The sequence below is a fragment of the Manis pentadactyla genome, chromosome 9 (genome assembly GCF_030020395.1).
Source record: "Manis pentadactyla isolate mManPen7 chromosome 9, mManPen7.hap1, whole genome shotgun sequence".
In the NCBI taxonomy this organism is placed as follows: domain Eukaryota; kingdom Metazoa; phylum Chordata; class Mammalia; order Pholidota; family Manidae; genus Manis; species Manis pentadactyla.
In genome coordinates this window covers 74,434,971-74,453,380 of record NC_080027.1, presented here as the reverse complement: position 1 = coordinate 74,453,380, position 18,410 = coordinate 74,434,971, and the positions used below count along the sequence as shown (strand labels likewise).

At 55.0% G+C, this 18,410-nt stretch overlaps 1 protein-coding gene across 2 annotated transcripts in view; it reads left to right on the top strand.

Moving 5' to 3' along the window:
• The window catches only part of ABTB2 (ankyrin repeat and BTB domain containing 2), a 172,992-nt gene that overhangs the window by 152,900 nt on the left and 1,682 nt on the right, over nt 1-18,410 (top strand). Inside the window, exons 4-16 of one of the 2 annotated variants that reach the window (XM_036891685.2) lie at nt 1,181-1,333; nt 2,610-2,775; nt 5,563-5,652; nt 6,206-6,307; nt 8,174-8,270; nt 8,547-8,682; nt 10,482-10,711; nt 12,147-12,325; nt 12,775-12,880; nt 13,121-13,223; nt 13,589-13,679; nt 17,495-17,563; nt 18,231-18,344. In XM_036891685.2, the coding sequence (XP_036747580.2) occupies nt 1,181-1,333; nt 2,610-2,775; nt 5,563-5,652; nt 6,206-6,307; nt 8,174-8,270; nt 8,547-8,682; nt 10,482-10,711; nt 12,147-12,325; nt 12,775-12,880; nt 13,121-13,223; nt 13,589-13,679; nt 17,495-17,563; nt 18,231-18,344 (1,636 nt within the window). The remainder of the gene's footprint in view (nt 1-1,180; nt 1,334-2,609; nt 2,776-5,562; nt 5,653-6,205; nt 6,308-8,173; nt 8,271-8,546; nt 8,683-10,481; nt 10,712-12,146; nt 12,326-12,774; nt 12,881-13,120; nt 13,224-13,588; nt 13,680-17,494; nt 17,564-18,230; nt 18,345-18,410) is intronic. The other variant, XM_036891687.2, reaches the window with a different exon arrangement.

Here is an 18,410-nt window from a genome sequence, read left to right as displayed (position 1 = left end):
GGGCTGCCTTGACTTGTGAAGGGGTGGGAAAGTGCACCATCCGTCCTGGGCAGAGCAGGCTGGTTGTCCATTGAGTCATGAAGTCAAAGACCGGCCACTGATGCTCCTCTGCAGCAGGACGATCAGGGGGGCTGTGAAGTGGTTTCCTGAGGAAGCCTTCACCACAGGAGACTTTCCAGAGCTGGTGCAGGACAAAGGGAAGGTTCCCTCAATAGTGAACAGACCCCTCCTCTCTTCACTGAAATAAAGATTGAGTGGAATGGGGGTGGACGAGTGTGGGGCAGGGAGAGGCAGGGCCCTGAACGGCTGTGCAGCGATACTGCTCAAGCCAGGGGCACTGGGCACGGTCCGTGTGGATGGCGCCCCCTGGTGATACACACAATCCCTTGTGACAGGTGCCCCACTGGAGTGTTCAACTCAGAGGCCTTGCTGAACAGAACAGCCTCTCCAGTCTTCCATCTAATGCCCACTCTGAGGCTACTGGAACTTGGTACACTTGGTGTACACAGGCCCCTGGGACCCTTCCTCCGCACAGGACTGCAACTCTGGAAGACTTCCCCATAGGAGGCAGCTCTGGCTGGCTGCAGGAAATGGCTTTGGGCCCCCGCAGCCCGTTGAGGAAGGAGTGACTTTCAGCTATGCCCTTGTGGTGTGATATGTGTCCTCACTTAGCCTCACCACAGCCCCGAGAAGTAGGTGTTACCCTGTCTCAGAGGTGAAGGAAATGGGCTTGAGGGTGTGTTTCTCTGAGGCAATGAAGGCGCCAGCTGCTAATGGCAAAGCTGGGTTCGGAGCCTGTGTCTGTTGAATGCTTTGCACCCACTATCTGGAGTGAGGCTCTCCCCTCTACAGAGAGACCTGAAGACCCCATGTGATCTCCTTAGAGGGGATGGAAGTCCCCAGTTTGATATAGGGGCTAGCCCCTTCTTTCACTGGCCACCTGAAGCCCTCAGATTGTGCTCGCAGCCTATGACACGAGTTCCTTCGGAACCACGACAAAGTTCCTGTGGAATGGGACAAACTGGCATCTCTGTGAGAAGGATCAAGTCCCCTCCACACCTCTGGTCCCAAGGTGACCAGCCCCTGTAACCGTGTCCTGAGAGGGCATGCTGAAGGGGGTCCCCTCTTCCCCTCTGGAACCACCCCACAGGTCTGACCCTGTCTGTCTGCTGCCTCACAGGCCCTTCATGCTCCTGCCGCCGCTGATGGAGTGGATGCGCGTGGCCATCACCTATGCAGAGCACCGCCGCAGCCTCACCGTGGACAGTGGCGACATCCGGCAGGCGGCACGGCTGCTGCTGCCTGGCCTGGACTGTGAGCCCCGGCAGCTCAAGTACGGAACAGGGAGGAGTGAGGCGGGAGGGCCTCGGCTTCCAGGCCCAGCCACCGGCACCAGCACCTACACCTAGGGAGGCTGGGCTGGCCTGAGCAAGGGCTGGAGCAGGGGCTGTGGCCTGTGCAAGCCACGTTAAGGGAGTGCAGAACTCATCATCCTGGACCTTGGCTGCTTTCCTGATGCATTTTGTGTAGCCACTGTCTGGTACACAGAGTACACACCCCTTTGGATCTGAGCAGGAGCACTCTCACAACCTGACTCGGGGGCATTTGGGGGTAAGCAGCAGAAGTGGGTCCTCTCTTTCCTGTGTTGCTATAATGGCCATCATTCTGGTGAGCACTTCCTATGTTCATGCGCTGTGCTGAGCCCTTCCTGTCTGTGTGCATTTATCTTGGTCCTCATGACAGCTTTAGAGATGAAGGGGCTACAATGCCCATGTTACAGATGGAGACGCCGAGGTTCAGGGAGGAATAATGATTCTCTCCCAGACACTCAGCAAGCAAAGCAGCCATGCCCACATGTGACCCCAGGCCCATATGGCCCCAAAAAGGTTCCCTCTGGACATCTCTGTCCTCTGGCAGCCGTTCATCTTTTTTTTTTTTGACCCACTGCCCAAACCCTAGTTATAGACTCCTCTGTCCCCATGGCAAATGCCTGAATGTCCTTCTGGGCCAAAGTTTCTACACTTTGGCCCAACCAAGGCTCCAGGCTGAAAGCACTTGTTGGAAGCCCTCTGTAGACACAGGTTTTATCTGTGACTCTCCTTGATAGGATGGCCTGATTGGAAAGAGATTTTGGGCCTCTCTCCACTATCTCCTTGGTACTCCTGGGCCTCACCAGGAAGGCTTGAGGAGAACGGATGTAGAGCCAAGAACTGGAACTTGGCTACAGCAACCATTCTGTAGGCCAAGTGCAGACTTCTCCATGCAAAAAGTATACAGGCAAGCCCAGGTGGGGGCTTCTTCCTCCTTGGGCAGCCCCCTCATAGATTGTCAGATGGAACCTGTCAATTATCAGGAAATAAAGTCCCCAGAGCTCAGAGCACTTCCTTAACATGTTTACAGAACAGCAGAATTCTGTACTCTTCATGTCTCTGAGCATAAAAAGCCAGCCACTGCCAGTCAAATGGTAAGTCCCAGCCCTTCCCACCCACCCTGTCCTCATGCCACACATCAGCACAGCATAGCTGTGTCACCTCTCATTGAGAGGCAGTGTCCTAGGAAAACGAGTCTACACACTCATGCTCACACCCCTCTGGGTCTCTTCTGCACAGACCTGAGTGCTGTTTCAGTTCCTTCCGGAGGCTGGATGCCCGAGCAGCTACTGAAAAATTCAACCAAGACCTGGGCTTCCGCATGCTCAACTGTGGGAGAACAGACCTCATCAGCCAGGCGATCGAGGCCCTGGGCCCAGACGGGGTGAACACCATGGACGACCAGGTGTGTTCTGAGAGCTCTGTGTATGGACCAGAGTCGGGATTCATGATTGCCAGACCTGGTGGCACAGACCTCTCTGTCCCAAACCTGAGCAGTGCTCAGCTCTGTGCTTCTAAGATGTGGGCTGCCTCCTTAATCTTGCCCTGCCTGTTCCAGGTGGGACGTTAGCTTGAAGACTTCCCTGGCACTCACTGGAAAATCTTTGTAATGGGGATTCTCCCTCCCCGCCACCTCAGCCACCTGAAGGCTGGAGGGTGTCCCCTGATGGTGTAGAGCTGGAAAAAAGTCTGAAGGAGTCAGCCAGATTTCAAGCTATGGATAATTGCAAAGTCTGTATTAGAGAATCTTGTGTGCCTATCATGTGTCAGACCCATAGAAATCCTTGCCTTCATGGAGTTATGTTCCAGTGGGGAAGACAGATACTAAGAAACAGAGGCATGTAAAATATAAAGCATATTAGTGAAAAGTGCTAAGAAGTAAAATGAAACTAGAAGAGAAAGTGTTGGAGGTGATTTACAATTTTAGATGGAATTGTTTTGGTTTGTTTCTTGTGTATACCATGAATAACATTTATGTAATGCTTACTATGTTTCAGGAATTGTTCTTAGAGTTTCCCACAGATTGACTCATGTGATCTTGATAGCCCCTCTATTATGTAAGGACTATAATTAATTATCTCTGTCTTATAGATGAGGAAGCTGAGGTACAGAGAAATTAATTTACCTAAGGTCACACAACTAGTGAGGAATGCAGCTGGGATTAGAAGAATCCAAGCAGTGTGACTCTGGGCTCTTAACCGTTATGGAACATCCAATTTGTTTATTTGACGCTATCTTGTGTGAACATGTGCCATGTAGGTGATGGCACCACGGTTTGGAAGACCACATGGAAATGTGGGGAAAGTTTGATCACAAGTGTGGGGCTAGTAATGCTCTCAGATGAGACGGCAGCACGATAAAGGGCGCGATGAAGCGCCAGGTGAACCACGAGGCCAGAGTGGACTTTGAGACATCAAGCAGGAATGGCCAAGGGGGGCTTCCTCCCAGAGCAGTCAGAGCCGCCGGAGGGAAGGAGGCCGGGGATGGAGCAGAGAGGGGTGGGGAGCACAGTGCACGGAAGCAAGACGATGGGAGCGAGTGCATGGAGGTGGACGGTCTGGGCACATGCTGGGATGGGGGCCCGCAGGCTGACGGGGAGGCTGTGGCAAGGCAGCGGGGAGGTGACAGGCTGGGTGTCAACACAGGTACAAGGGGGTCACAGGAGCTTTCATCCCAGGGTATCATCTTCAACAGCACCTCAGGGAAGCCTGCGGCCTGTAGCTCTAGATGAACCACAGCCATGGCATCTGGAACAAGCTACTCTACCTCCCTGCGCCTCAGGTTCCTCACCTTGGATGCGGGGTTTGTAGTCCTGCCCAGAGGGTCACGGGAGAATTTTCCATCTGGCACATAGTAAATGCTCAATAAATGTTCATTCTGGGTTTTGTTGTCCATACGTTGATGATTATGGTTATCCCTGAAACTGGTCAATGATTTACCCTCTTTACGTACCTCAGATTCAGGGGACCAACACACAAAAAAGCAGTTTCTTCTCACAAGGCTCCTAGCCTGGTTTAAATGCTGAATTGTGTACAGACGTGTAGAGAGAAAAGAAGTCAAGCATATCTAGAGGGGGATAAAACAATTGGCTTTTCTCTAAATGCTCAATCCTGTTTGTTTCCTCAGCCTTGGTATTTATTGAATGATCTCTGGGTAAATATTCCTCTCACCCATGATTAATCTGCCATTTCTTTATCTCTGAGCAGTAGGCAAGGATTTATGAGGTACGGAGATCTTGTCTACACACAAATAACCTAATAAATAATACCACAGGGCTTCAGACAAACGCTTGTCAGGATCCAGCTGTGGAATAACACTTTCCACGGCTGCCTTTGCTGTTACTGGCCATGGAGAACGATTCCCGGCTGGGAGGCAGCCCCGTTTACTGCCCACCTACACTCAGGGCCTCAGCCATTGGGAAAGCTCTGCACTGCTCACTAGCAAGAGGTGTTGTAGCCAAACACCTCTCCACCCTCCGTGAGATCCTCAAAGGGTGAGCTTCACGGCTCAGACAGACCCGGGCTCCAGGCCGAGGCCCTCCCTCCACTCCTTGTGTATCTTGGGCACGTTAATGCCCTCTCGGTCCCTCATCTGTAAAGTGAGGGTGATAATAGAATCTCCCTGAAAGGGATGTTATGGTGATTAGATGAGACAATGCAGGTAAATTATTTCACACAGGGAAATATGTGCACAGGGTGTGGATGAGTCAGGCTAGGGCATATGACTAGTAACAGACATAGTGTTACTGTGTTACTCTAGTTAGCTCTTAAGGTAAACTTTCTCTTGCACTCAGCAATTTATATATATAGTAACTCATATTCTTTACAACAACCCTATGAGGTAGATACTTTGTTTTTCCCATTTTAAAGAGGAAGAACCGCAGCTGGGAGAGATAAATAGGCTGTACCGTGTTCACAGCTCCCCACAACGGAGGTGGCCTTGGCACCCAAGTCTGGTTCAGGGCCTGTGCTCTTCCCGCCTCTGGGGCCCTGCAGTGTTCGCGGGAAGTCCCCTAGTCACCCTTCAGCTGTTGTGTGTCCAGTGGACCTGTGAGGGACAGGATTGCTCAGGATGAGCAGCCAGGTCAAGCAGGAGACCAGATCTGTGATTTCTGGGGCAAAGGTGTGTTGTGAAACACATGACGTCGTGTTCTGTTTCCAGACCTTGTAGCGTCTGCCTTTGATTCACTCAGGGTATGACGCCACTGATGTATGCCTGTGCTGCTGGGGATGAAGCCATGGTCCAGATGTTGATAGATGCTGGAGCAAACTTGGACATCCAGGTGTGTAAGCCCCCAAGAACTATACCTGGTCCCCTGGCACAGCAAGAGAACACCCATCAGTCATGCTGGGTGCAGTGTTTTGAACAACTGGATAGATGTGTCTCAGAGGACTAGAAACAGAGAATGTATAGAGATCATGGCAAAGAGGGTTTTCCTGTGACATTTGGACCTTCTGTCTGAGAGGGGGTAAGATGAGGGGGGAGTTGACTAGAGAGAATGGCCATGACTTTGTTACTACGGCACCTTTCCCTTTTACCAGCCCAATCCCCAGCCATCCCTGCCACCCTCAAATACTTCTAGCTCTGCCTCCCTCTCAGGCATGGTGTTCCCTCTCTGCCATCTCTCTGCCCAGGGCAGACATTGCTAGTTGGACATCCTTCTGAGCCTTGTTCACATGGTGTTCCAGGCAGACATTACCAAGTGAATGTAGAAAGCACTAGAGTTGACTCCTAGTCACTATCCCTGCAGAGTACCCCCTTAGCCCAGGTGCCGTGTCACCTGCATAGGAATGTCACTCACCCAAGTAACGCTGATCATTGGTGGTATTTTTCAGGTTCCAAGCAACTCTCCCAGGCACCCCTCCATTCACCCCGACAGCCGGCACTGGACATCACTGACATTTGCTGTGCTCCATGGACACATCTCTGTGGTCCAGGTGAGCTCCTGCCGGGTGCAGTGTGCCCTCAGCTTGCCAGGTGGACTGGGCCCCAGCCCCACCTGAGTGAGCAGCTGCCTGGACTCAGAGGTACCAGAGGCACTTGTCAGGCCAGCTCACCTGGCAGGCTGAGCAGAGCCCCACCTGGTTTGCCTCAAGGTGAGGGCTTGAGTGTAACAATACCTGTGGAATTTGAGAGAACAAGAGCCAAGTCCAGGTGGTACCGGGCCTGCTGTGCATATGTCAGTGAGTCTCGGGGCTTGCTGGAATCTGTGCAAGGTGGCTTTCTCTCCGCCAACCTCTTTCAGACCCTTGTTTTTCCTACCCTCTTGTGAGTTCTACTGCAGCACCAGCTCTGTGTCATGGTATCCTTCCCGTTCTTCCCTCCATTAGCAGGCTTAGTCTTTCAGATTCCCAGTTCCTGAGAGCAGACACACATTGGTATAGCTCACCTGTCAAGCCGAGCCACACTGTGCCACCTTGGCCCAGCTCACTGTGGCTGGCATGAGTGTCCAGCCCCAGCTAGGACAGTGGCGCACTGCCACTCAACTCCCAGACTCCTTTGCTCCTTAAGCCACTGGGGTCTACAGGATTGCAGCACCCCTTCCTGGGAGTTCATATAACACCCTCACTGTCCACTAGATTGAGAGTCCTTGGGGCAGGGGTCATGTCCAGGTTATTGATCAGTGTTAACACAGCCCCGGCCTGGAGCAAGGACTCAGGGAGTGGTCACCAGCAGGCTGTCCGCCTCGTCCTACCTGCTTTGTGGTTCCTGCTGCCCTAAGGACCTGAGCAGAGTTCCTGCCTATCCCGGACCAGCCTGCAGGGCTGTGCCCTGGGCTTGCCTGGACCAGTGCCCAGGTTCATCCCGACGGCAGGCCTCTTGCTCCAGCACCTTGGTGCACTGGCTCCAGCAGGCACCACGAGTGGTTTCTGACTGCCAGGAGCCTCCAGCTGACAGCCCCCCTGCTCCCACACACTGGACTCCTCACACCTGGTTTCTAAGCAAGGCTGGGCCAGTGTTTTCCCTAGACTGCCAAACGCAGGCTCTTAGGAGGGCTTGGTGCCCAGAAACCTGGGGATGATGGAAGGTGGCTCCCTCCAGAGTAGCTGGTCAGGAAAGGTAAGGTGGAACAGAAAGCCACCTGTTGGGGTGGTGCAGACACCACGCCCACCCAAGGCCAAGCCAGGCCCCGCTCAGCTGGAATCTCTTGGTGCCTGCTAACCCTGCCACATCCATCTGCCGGCAAGAATGGGGAGAGGCCACCTGGTGTCTTACACAGTGAGGCTCTGCCCCAGCCCTGCACTTCCCAGCCTCGGGTGGCCTGCTGAACCCCTCTGGGGAGGGTCTTAAAAGCCACGAGTTATTGAGGCCCTGTGGAGAACTGAGTATCATTTCATTTATCCTCAACGATGCTGCCAGGCAGGCCTTGCTTTCCATTTGCAGAGGAGGAAGTTGTGGCACCTGCCTCAGGTCACTCACTGGTGGGCGGCCAGGATTGGCGCTCAGCTCTTTCTGACTCCGATCGTTATGCCTTCCCCACTACTTCTGCTGTCTGCGTAAGTTCTTAGAAAGGTCTCTGCAACCAATTCATGGGAAAGCATTTGAAAGAGATACAGCTTAGCAGTCCCCACAGCGCTTAGGGGCTTGGTCCAAAAAGCCACAAGAGTGGAAGTGAAGATTCTAGAAACTTGGAGCCCTGAGGGTAATCGGGAGTTCTACATGTCTGGGTCCTTGGCTGCCTAGGTGAGCTGAGTCATGCTCACGTGACCGGAGGGAACTAAAGGCCCTCCCCACAGGCATGCCCCGCACCCAGCCCAAATCCTCCCCACCACACAGACGTGTCCTCCCCTGTGCCCTGGCAGCTGCTGCTGGATGCCGGTGCCCACGTGGAGGGCTCAGCAGTGAATGGCAGTGAGGACAGCTATGCGGAGACACCGCTGCAGCTGGCCTCTGCAGCCGGTAAGCACACCCTGTCAGCAGGGGTCCCCAACTGCCCCAAGGCACTACCCGCCCTGCCCACAGCATCACCCAGCCTGACAGGCCTGTAGCTGGACATTTGGCCACATGCATAGACCCCTGTTGTGAGCCTTGAAACCCATCTTGTTAGGCCCCTGGGGGGGCTCCCTCCACCCCATGCATCAGGGTTTCTGGTGAGTTCAGTGTCCAGGCGGATCCCAGCAAAGGGGCACAGTGATGTGGACAGTGGTAGTATCCTTGGTCCACCTTGTCTTTTAGGGAACTATGAGCTGGTCAGCCTATTGCTGAGCAGGGGCGCCGACCCCCTCCTCAGCATGCTTGAAGCCAACGGCATGGCCTCCTCCCTCCACGAGGATATGAACTGCTTCAGCCACTCAGCCGCCCATGGCCACAGGTACCTGCCCTGTGTGAGGTGGGGCATGAAGCACGCTCTTAGGAGCCTCCATCCCCCACAAGGGAGTAGAATTAGGCTTGGAGATCTTTCCAGAGACTGTGGGAGCGGGCGGTGCTTGTGAGCCAGCTAGAAAGAAGATGCAGACCCTCAGCCAGCATAGGGGCCCCAGCCACTGGAGGCAGGGAGACACTGGGAGACTGGGGGTTGGGGGGTTGCTTAGGCCCCACAGTGGTTCCTGGCAGCCCTGGGATTGGGGCCTGGGTATCCCAATGCCCAGAGCAGGCCCTCCCATTTCCTGTAAGACTGTCTGCCCTGAACCAGCAGGGCCCGCCTTCCTGAGCTTGGCAGTGGTTCTCGGGGCCTGTAGCAGCCTCGAAGTGTCCTACAGGCTTCCTCGCAGTGTATGGCTCTGCTGCGAAGAGGCTCGTGGTGGCTGTGTGGGAAGTCGCATCCTGCTCTAAGAGCAGGTGGCAGACCTTGCTTTGTGGGGGCCTGCCCAGGGGTGTGACAGGGCAGCAGCAGGCTGAGACCAGAGCCACTAGGCAGGTCAGGGGCAGAGCGAGTCACACAGTTATCAGAAGGTAGTGGAGGGGCCAGAAGAGAAGGGTGGGCAGGACACCTATATACTGTTCCCCAACACTGCTGCTGAAACCAGACTGTGCTCTGCTGTGTCCCCCCAGAGTGCTTCTCTCCACACCCTCTGCTAGCCCCACCCCTCCCCCACCAAATCCAGCCCATCCTCAGGTGCCAGCTTGCCCATCACCTCCCCAGGACTTCCTACTTCACCCGGAGCCCCACGGCCCCCCCACTGTGGCCTCTTCACCCTGTGTGGAGATTGCCTGTCTGCTTATCTGCATCTCTTTGCCTGGCACCCAGGATCCTTAGGACAGGCATGGTGGCTAGCTAACCTCACGTATCAATGCACGGCACAAACTAGGTGCTCTGTAAACTTGCTGAGCTAACAAAGCAACAGCAGGATGACCCCAGGTCCCTCAAGGGGATCTGCATGGCACAGCACAGCTTCCACCATGGAAGGGAGACAGGATAGGGGGCTGGGCAGAGCTGCTGGGAGGAGACTCAGCCTCCAGGTGACTTTAGGCCTACCCGTGCTGCAGCATCCCAGAGCCCCAGGCCCCAGGATGTGACAGGCCGGGCCTTGGAGCCAGAAGTCCTGGGTCTGAGCGTACTTCTGCCCAGGGTGGCCTTGAGCACAAGGTACTCATCACCCACAAATGCCATGTTTACGGGATCTCACAGGGTTAAGGACATTAGTGCAGGGAACGTGCTCCGTCGGGTCTAATGATCTATATGCTCGTATACATGAATGAATTCTATGTAATATGCATCTTCACTTACTAATGAAACGAAGGGGAACCACTGAGTGCCAGCATGTCCTATGTTTCTGATACTTTTTCATGTGTTAAGTTGGCTGCTCTTTCAGGCTATGCATTTGATGCCATCACATTAGCCTCACATGAATGCTAGAAGAGGATCATGCTGCCACCCTGTTGTACAAACAGAGCAGTCAGGACTCAGAATGTAGAACCACCTGAGACCACACAGCCAAAATGGCAGGACCTGCTTGGCCCCAAAGCCCATGACTTCTTAGTAGTACCAGGATGGCAGATGGGAGGGGTTCCCTGCACCCTCCCGTCTCGCCCAGCCTGCCTGGGCAGGGAGGGCCGTGAGCCCTCTGTGCCTGCAGGTGCCCCGCAGCAGGCCACCTGGGCCCTGGAGCCCTGGGAGGCACTGCCCACGGTGGGAGCCCAGGCCTCACCCCCTGGTTCCTCGGCCTGCAGGAATGTCCTGAGGAAGCTCCTGACACAGCCACAGCAGGCCAAAGCAGACGTGCTGTCGCTGGAGGAGATCCTGGCCGAGGGCGTGGAGGAGAGCGATGTGTCCAGCCAGGGCGGCAGCAGCGAAGGGCCCGTGCGCCTAAGCCGGACCCGCACGAAGGCCCTGCAGGAGGCCATGTACTACAGTGCAGAACACGGCTATGTGGACATCACTATGGAGCTGCGGGCGCTGGGTGAGGCCACACAGGCATGCATGTGCACACACGCACACACATGTGCTCTGTTGTTCTCTGGCAGGCTGGGAGGGGGCCGGAGCCACAGGGCAGACAGGCCGCAGATCTGCTGAGCATAGGGCGGGGCTCAGTCTACCCAGGCCTAGTGGCTGATGGGCAGGACAGGAGAGGCCCTGAGCCTCAAACGGTCCCCAGCAGGGGTGCAGTGAGAGGTCTTCACCCAGCCTTCCACCCGCATCCTCCGTGGTTAGAGCTTTGCCATCTCTGGCCTGGCCACAGCCCAGGGGCACTAAGAGTCCACACTTCTGGTCAACTAAATGCTCTCCTATAGCTCAGCCAACTTCTTTTATTCCTTGGGTCTGTAAGTCTGTGGAATTCTCTTCTGTAAGGAGTCAGGTCAGACAGAGAGACCTGGCTAAGATCACAGTCATTCCACATTTGCTGGCGCTGTTGATCCTCATCTAAGAGTGTGGTATCATATGAAGCCCGGGGATGGTGCTGGCTCACTGTGACCCCCCAAGGCACAATGGCAGTATCGTTACTATCACAGGGACAACATACCAATGCCCAGAGCCAGGCCAGGAAGGCAGGAGGCCACCCAGCCTTCTTGCAGAAGTCAGCCTCAGGGTTCTTCACTGTAAAATGGAAATATCACTCCAACCTACAGTCAGTAAACTGCGGATGCTACCACCACCTACGTCATTATGTCCCTGGGGAATGCCATCTTTCCTTTTTTTAATCCAGGGTGAGGTTGGGGGGTAAGAAGCTATCTAATTACCAGGAAAATTACTAGTTTTGTCATGATGTTCACAGAGTACCTCTAAGTTACTCTTTGGCCCCACTGACACACTCCAGGGAGCTGGTAAACAGTAATTACACACCATGGCTGCACACTAACGGACCAGTGAGCTGGGTGCTGATAAAAGCCCTCCGTGATAGGACAGCGGTCACTTTGGGCTTCTAGACAGGTGTGGGGCCCGTGTGTCCTGCCTCTTTTCTGGGCATCCAATTCCACCTATCCATCCCCATAATTGATAGGTCCCCCCAGTAATTCCAGCGGCCAAGAAACCGTGGGGCTAGGGTGGCCCCGGGCTGAGCTGTAGAGTCCTAGAGCATGAGCTCCCGCACCTGGGCTGGAATCATCCCTCCACCCCCATCTGATGAGAACCTGGGATTCCCTCTGACCTCTCAGCAAGGCCCATCAGGGTGAAGGGAAGCTTTCCTTGTGCGGCTACGCTGAGAAGGCCATTCAGCATGCAAGTGTGGGACAGGGCCTCAGGTAGGGTAAGGAGGAGAAAGCTCTGCTCTGCTCATGTCACGTGTCACTAAAGAGCCTGTCCCGAAAAGGGGGTCAGCTCGGGGTGGGCTCAGGTGGCCTGTGTGGGGTACGCTCTGCAGAGGTGAATGCCTGCCTGCCTGTCCCCTGCTGCTCCAGGTGTCCCCTGGAAGCTGCACATCTGGATCGAGTCTCTGAGGACCTCCTTCTCCCAGTCCCGGTACTCGGTGGTACAGAGCCTCCTGCGGGACTTCAGCTCCATCAAGGAGGAGGAATATAACGAGGAACTGGTGACTGAGGGCTTGCAGCTCATGTTTGACATCCTCAAGACCAGCAAAGTGAGTGCTGCCAGGCAGGTCCCCACCCCAAGCTCAGAGAACCCTGGAGTCCAGATCCCCCAGTCCTAACCCAGATCATGGCACAGACACATAGACACAGGCAGATGGATACACATTGTCCCTGCAGGGATAGATACAGGGCCCTCACACACACAGGTGGACGCCCACCCCACACCCAGATTTGCATTGCTTGAGTGCAGAGGGCATAGGCTGTGGATCTGCCTGGGCTGGAGCTTGGCCAAAAAAGCAATTTGGGGAACCAGCGATGAAGGAACAGACATCTCTTGTCAAGCCAGATACAGGAGGAACAAGAGACAGTGGCTGCTAGGTCCTGGCGTGTGCTTTTGAAAGTAGCCGGATGTATCTGCAGCTGTAAACAGACAGCCAAGGTGGGGCAAGGGGCTTGGGGAGTGAGCTAACGGGCCCTCTCTCTGCCTCTCCCCCCACAGAATGACTCTGTCATCCAGCAGCTGGCTGCCATCTTCACACACTGCTATGGCAGCAGCCCCATCCCCAGCATTCCAGAGATCCGGAAGACCCTGCCAGCCAGACTAGGTGAAGGCCTGTCCCTGCCTGCCTGGCCACCCACCAGGGGCTCCCCTGTCCGGCTTCCTTTTTCTCTCTCATCTTTGTCTTTCCCATTTCCACGTTCCAAGGCCCTGGCCTCAGTTTCTCTTTTCTTCACTTTTGTATCCTCTACCCCCAAAACACCAAAACACACACCCCTTTCAGCATGCTTAAATACTCCTGGGTGGGCTCCCCAGTCACTTCCCTCTCGCTTCCCCTTTGATACAGACCCTCACTTTCTGAATAACAAGGAGATGTCAGATGTGACCTTCCTGGTGGAAGGAAAGCTGTTCTATGCACATAAAGTCCTGCTGGTGACCGCCTCTAACAGGTAGGCCTCCTGGGATAACAAAGTCCCAGCCCCCAGGGATACCATCAGATGTGCTGGAGGAGAGACTCTGGCTGGGACTGTGCCCCTCAGAGTTCAGTCACGTAGCAGGGTAGCCCCCGCCTGCCCCACTGGACAGAGGGACAGTAGGCATGGGGACCCAGAGCTCTTCAAGAAGAGCTCTGGTGCTGTATTCTTTCTGGGTGAGTTACTGCTTTTGAGTTTTAGAAAATGGGAATGTTCTGGAATGAAGAGTCAGTTTTCTGGCCACAGGCATCATGGTCACTCGTACGGTAGGTACAGTGACCAGTCAGGTGATGGAGCAAGTCACACTCAAGACCCACCTTGTTTCCTCTCCTTTGCTCCAGGTTCAAGACGCTGATGACCAATAAGCCGGAACAGGACAGCAGCAGCAGGAAAACCATTGAGATCAGCGACATGAAGTACCGCATCTTCCAGGTGCGTGGCTGCCCCTGTCACAGTCTGCTACCCCATCCCTAAAGCCTTCTGCATTTTCTGAATCAGTGTCTGGGTTTTCTTCCCGGCAAAGGTAGCCGCTGCACTGTGGGCTGTAGCCTGGGCCTCTCGTGGCTCCTGAGCTCTGACCACTGGGCTGCAGACTGGCAGATGTGCAAAGACAGGCATGCACCACACATGCATGTGTGAGCGCTCATTCCTCACTCTGAGCTCCCAGCAGCACAGACACTCGCTGCATGCCTGTGGAAATGCAGAGCCTCGGGCCTCCGCATTTTAATGAGACCCAGGTGGGTGGTGTGCACCCGAAGCTTGAGAAGCGTGGTCTAGGCTGCATCACTTCTCCCACGGGTCAGACCCCAGCCAGGCTGGCCAGGCAGAAAAGCCATAATGAGCCCATCCTGGTTGTGAAACATCAAGGTCACGTCTTTCAATCGCTAAGCATTGGAGGACATCAGAGGTTGCGCAATGGAAACTCCACAGGCTGGCCGCCAGTTGGGACAAGCGAGGTCTGGAGGAAGAGACTGGCTGGGATCTCAGCCAAGCCCCAGCTGAGAGCTCCCTTCTGGCAAGTGGGGACTGCAGGTCCCCTGGCTGTGCAGTCAACTCTGGGCTGCCAGGGCGGTCTGTAGGGGCTAGAGGCAGATGGTGTATGGGTCCAAGACCTGGCCCTGCCCAGGACAGATTTGTGGCCTAAGCAGGGGAGATCAGAGACTGACAGAAGCACGAGGCGCCACCACCTAAAATGGCTTAGTCCCTCCCTCGTGCTCCCTTCAATCATTTATTTGGCATTTAGTCATGTATGGGTACTGCAGGGATACCAGTAAACAGGTCAGGGACCCTGCCTCCAGGAGACGGATCAGGACACAGTGTGACAAGGAAGCGCTGGGAAGGCCGGCAAGGAGCAGCAGATGTAGGACAGCACATGCAAAGCCCCAGCAGCTTGAGATCGTGGCATCCCCAGTAAATGCCTCTGGTCTAGTCTGGGCAAGGATTCAGGAGAACATTTAGGAATGAGTGTGACGCTGCCCAGAGGAGCCACAGGAGGAAGGGCTTGAATTTATCCCAAGGAGCCTTCTTACAGTCATCAGCCTCACCACAGCAAGGCAGCGGTGCAAGCGCTCCACCTCTGTTCACCAGTGAGGCTTCGCAGCACAGTCCTAGGAGGTGCAGGTACAGATGAAGCCTACAGGTGGACTGGAGTCAGAGGCACAGGGGCTGAGGGTCTAGAGCAAGGAGCCCCAGCTCACACAGCTGGGAAGTGACAGAGGCAGGATTCAAATCTAAGAAGTGTAGAATAGTCAAGTTTGCATTTATGAAGCCCAAAATGGTGGGTGAGGAAGGGGTCGGAGGGGGCATGACTGCAGCCTGGGGACTAGTTAGGAGGCTGTTGAGAAATCCAGCTGATTGATGATGGTGACCGGGCAGTGGCAGTGAGGTGGAGGGCAGAGGATGGGTGTCGGTGACTGACAAGGGCATGGGAGTGAGGCCCAGGGTCTGGCACAGGAACAGAATGGGGGCGTCTCTCCTTCCCTCTTTTCCTTTCCTTGTTCCAAGTTCACAGGGGGAGGGGCAGCAGCTCTAGAAACTTGTTTAGATAAGCAGCCCAAAGTCCAGGTGAGTTGGAACATGAGGTGGGGTCACGACCAAACACAGGAGGCACTCAGAGAGGGGCAGCAGGGACTGGGCAAGAGTGGCGGTGAGGGCACATGGGTGGCATGGGTGACTGCCATGCAGCTGCCTATCACTGCCACATCTGCTCCCAGGGAGGATGCCTGTGCTGGAGTGGGCTTAGCAGAGTGGGGGAGGGCGTTCGGGGACAAGAGGTCCAAAATCCGTGGCACACAGGGGCCTGGGGAATGTTAGCCATTGGCCTTGCCCTGTGGGGGCCCTGGGTACATCATCGGGGGAGTGTCATTTCAGATGGATGCTCTCTCGAGTGGCTCCTGCGTTCTGGGCTTCTTGGAGGGGTCAGCCGTCAATCCAGGCCCTGGCTTTGCTAACAAAGCCTGAAAGTTTCAGAGCAACCCCCACGTATCTCACTGGCTCACACAGCACCGGGAAGGAGGTCATTATTTTTGTTTTCTAGAGTATAAAACAGAGGCCCAAGGAGACCTAAGCAGAGCCATCAAAGAGAAAGATAATGCAAGCCACACATGATTAAAAATATCCTAGTTAGCCACATGAAAAAAGAAAAAGAAATGGGTAAAATTTAGTAATAATATTATTTAAACCAGTGTACCCAAAGTATTACTGTAAAATGTGATCAATTAAAAAAAAATAGTTTACATTCTTTTTTTCATACTAAGTTTTCAAAATCTAGTGTATATTTAACACTTTAGCACATCTCAATTCAGACCAGCCACATTTCAGGTGCTGCAAAGCCACATGTGGCCAGGAGCTGTAGCATTAGACGGTGCCAAGGTCACTGCTGATGAAACGCAGGCTGTGGGGGATCGCCTTGCCCTTCTAACATGGCCTTGGACCCCAGTCCTGTCCCTGCAGTATCTGTGGCCTCCCTACTGTCAGTTTCCTGGTGGCCTACTCAGAGCAGAAGAAAATCCTGCTGCCCTCTGTAGCTGACGCTGCCTGAGAACTTTGCTAGAGCAGCCAGTCCAGCCCCCAAACAGTCTGCTTTGGGGGGCAGATGACCTTGTCCTGCCTGGGGGCTATCAAGACTGTGCTAACTCTGCCTGCCCACCATTCAGCTCCCTCAGCAAGGCTCCAAGAGAGAAAATCTGGTCTGACTTCGGTGGACTCATGTATTCAAGTGACCTCACACACCACTGATATCTCCCAGGACTGGCCTTGGGCCTGGAAGAGGCTGGCCAGGCCCTGTTCCTCTCTCACCAAGGCTGGGCTCCTTGCCCTAGACTCTCTGGTGCCCCTTGCAGCCTGGGGCCTGGTCTTAACAGAGCCAACTGTGGCCACTGGAGCCATGTTTATTTACACATTTGCCAGCCCCCTGCTAGGGCCGTTCTTTAGCCAACCAGGGAGAATCATTTTTCTTTTCCCAGCTCAGAACCTCCCCGAGCTCCAGTGCAATGGCAGAGTTTGTAACTTAGACCTTAGCAGAATTAAGTGTAGCTCCCCCTTCCTGGGCCAGCTTGTGTGATATCCCAGGGCCCTGTGCTCCTGATAGCCCCAGGTGGGTTTGGGCAAGTCAGCAAGGTGACCGTATACCAGAGCCCCACCCCAGCTCTGCTTTCTTTACAAGGGAGCAAATCCAGGAGGGAGTTGGGGTCTGGCTCTCTCGCCTGCACATTGGAGTCCTAGCACAGACTGAAAGTAAGTAGCCAGTTAGACTGCCAGCCCCCCACAGTCCCACCTCCCTCCCCTCAGCCCCACATTTAGAATTTAGATGAAAGGAGAAGCAAGCAGCATGGCACCTAGTGTGCTGGGTGGGCTCCAGTGTGGGGGGGTCAGGAGACCCAAATGACGTAGCCATGCCAGCTTCTCTCCTTGTGCCTCAGTTTCTCCAACTGAATAGCATCTTCCCTCCTAGCTTGGGCTGTCACGAGAATCAAAGCGAAACCACTATGTGGAAGGAAGCTTGTCATACACGCAAGTCAGGAGAGAGAATCTTGGGTTTGACTTCTAGAGGCTGCGTTCTGGGGAAAACACAGATGCTTGCTCTCAGCTTGAGCAAGCAGTGGGGTATCTGCAGGTGTCAGCATGCAGAGGGACAGCGGGCACGGCGGGGCTCCAGGGTGGGGACTGGCACCCTGGTGGGCCCGGATGAGAACTCCAGCCCTGCGTGTCCATGTGGCACTCACATGCAGCCTCTCCCCCTGCCACAGATGATGATGCAGTATTTGTACTACGGAGGGACGGAAGCCATGGACATCCCCACTGCCGACATACTGGAGGTGAGGATCTGGTTGCCTCCCTGCTGGGGAGAGGAGCAGGGAGCCTGCATGCCGGCTCCCCAGCTACCCGCGTCTCCCAGTCACTCCCTGCCTATGACTCTCCAGCTTGAGGCATCTTCCAGGCCTCAACCCTGCTCTCAGAAAGGCACCACATGGGCAGAGGAGGAGAGGAGGACCCACTTCCCTGCTGGCCGCCCTTTCTCCCTGGGTGATGGGAAGGGCCGTTCTGGGAGACTGGGAAATTGTGCACCCATCCAGTCCAGCCTGCTGGGCCTGCCCATGGATCAGAAAGGGACTCCCCATGGGGATGGTAGGCCCAGGAGGATCCAAAGGCAGCTGGGCCTCTCACTTACCTGTCACTGGTTAGAAAATGGACCCAGCACTGGCCAGGCACCTGGCTACCATGCGGATGAAGCACGTAACTTATAGTTCAAGACCTGCGGTCAGAAATCCCAGTCAGCATGCTTCCCAAAGCGTTCCAGCAAATACCTAGATGGCCTAGAACAGAAACAAATCAAGGTCATCAGACTTGACCCACTGGGGTGGGCAGGGCCCCTGAGGGCTGGGAGGAAGGCAGGGCCCATGAACAAAGTGGCTTTCAGGTCCCTGATGCCTGGGCCACGGGCCTGGCCACGCATCACCGAGGCTGCCTTTTCTCCCCGGCCAGCTGCTGTCAGCTGCCAGCTTGTTCCAGCTGGACGCCCTGCAGAGGCACTGCGAGATCCTGTGCTCCCAGACCCTCAGTGTGGAGAGTGCCGTGAACACCTACAAGTATGCTAAGGTGAGGATTCCAGAAGCCCACCAGCTGCCTCCCCTCCGCTCTGCTCCACCCAGGCCTCTGCTGCCT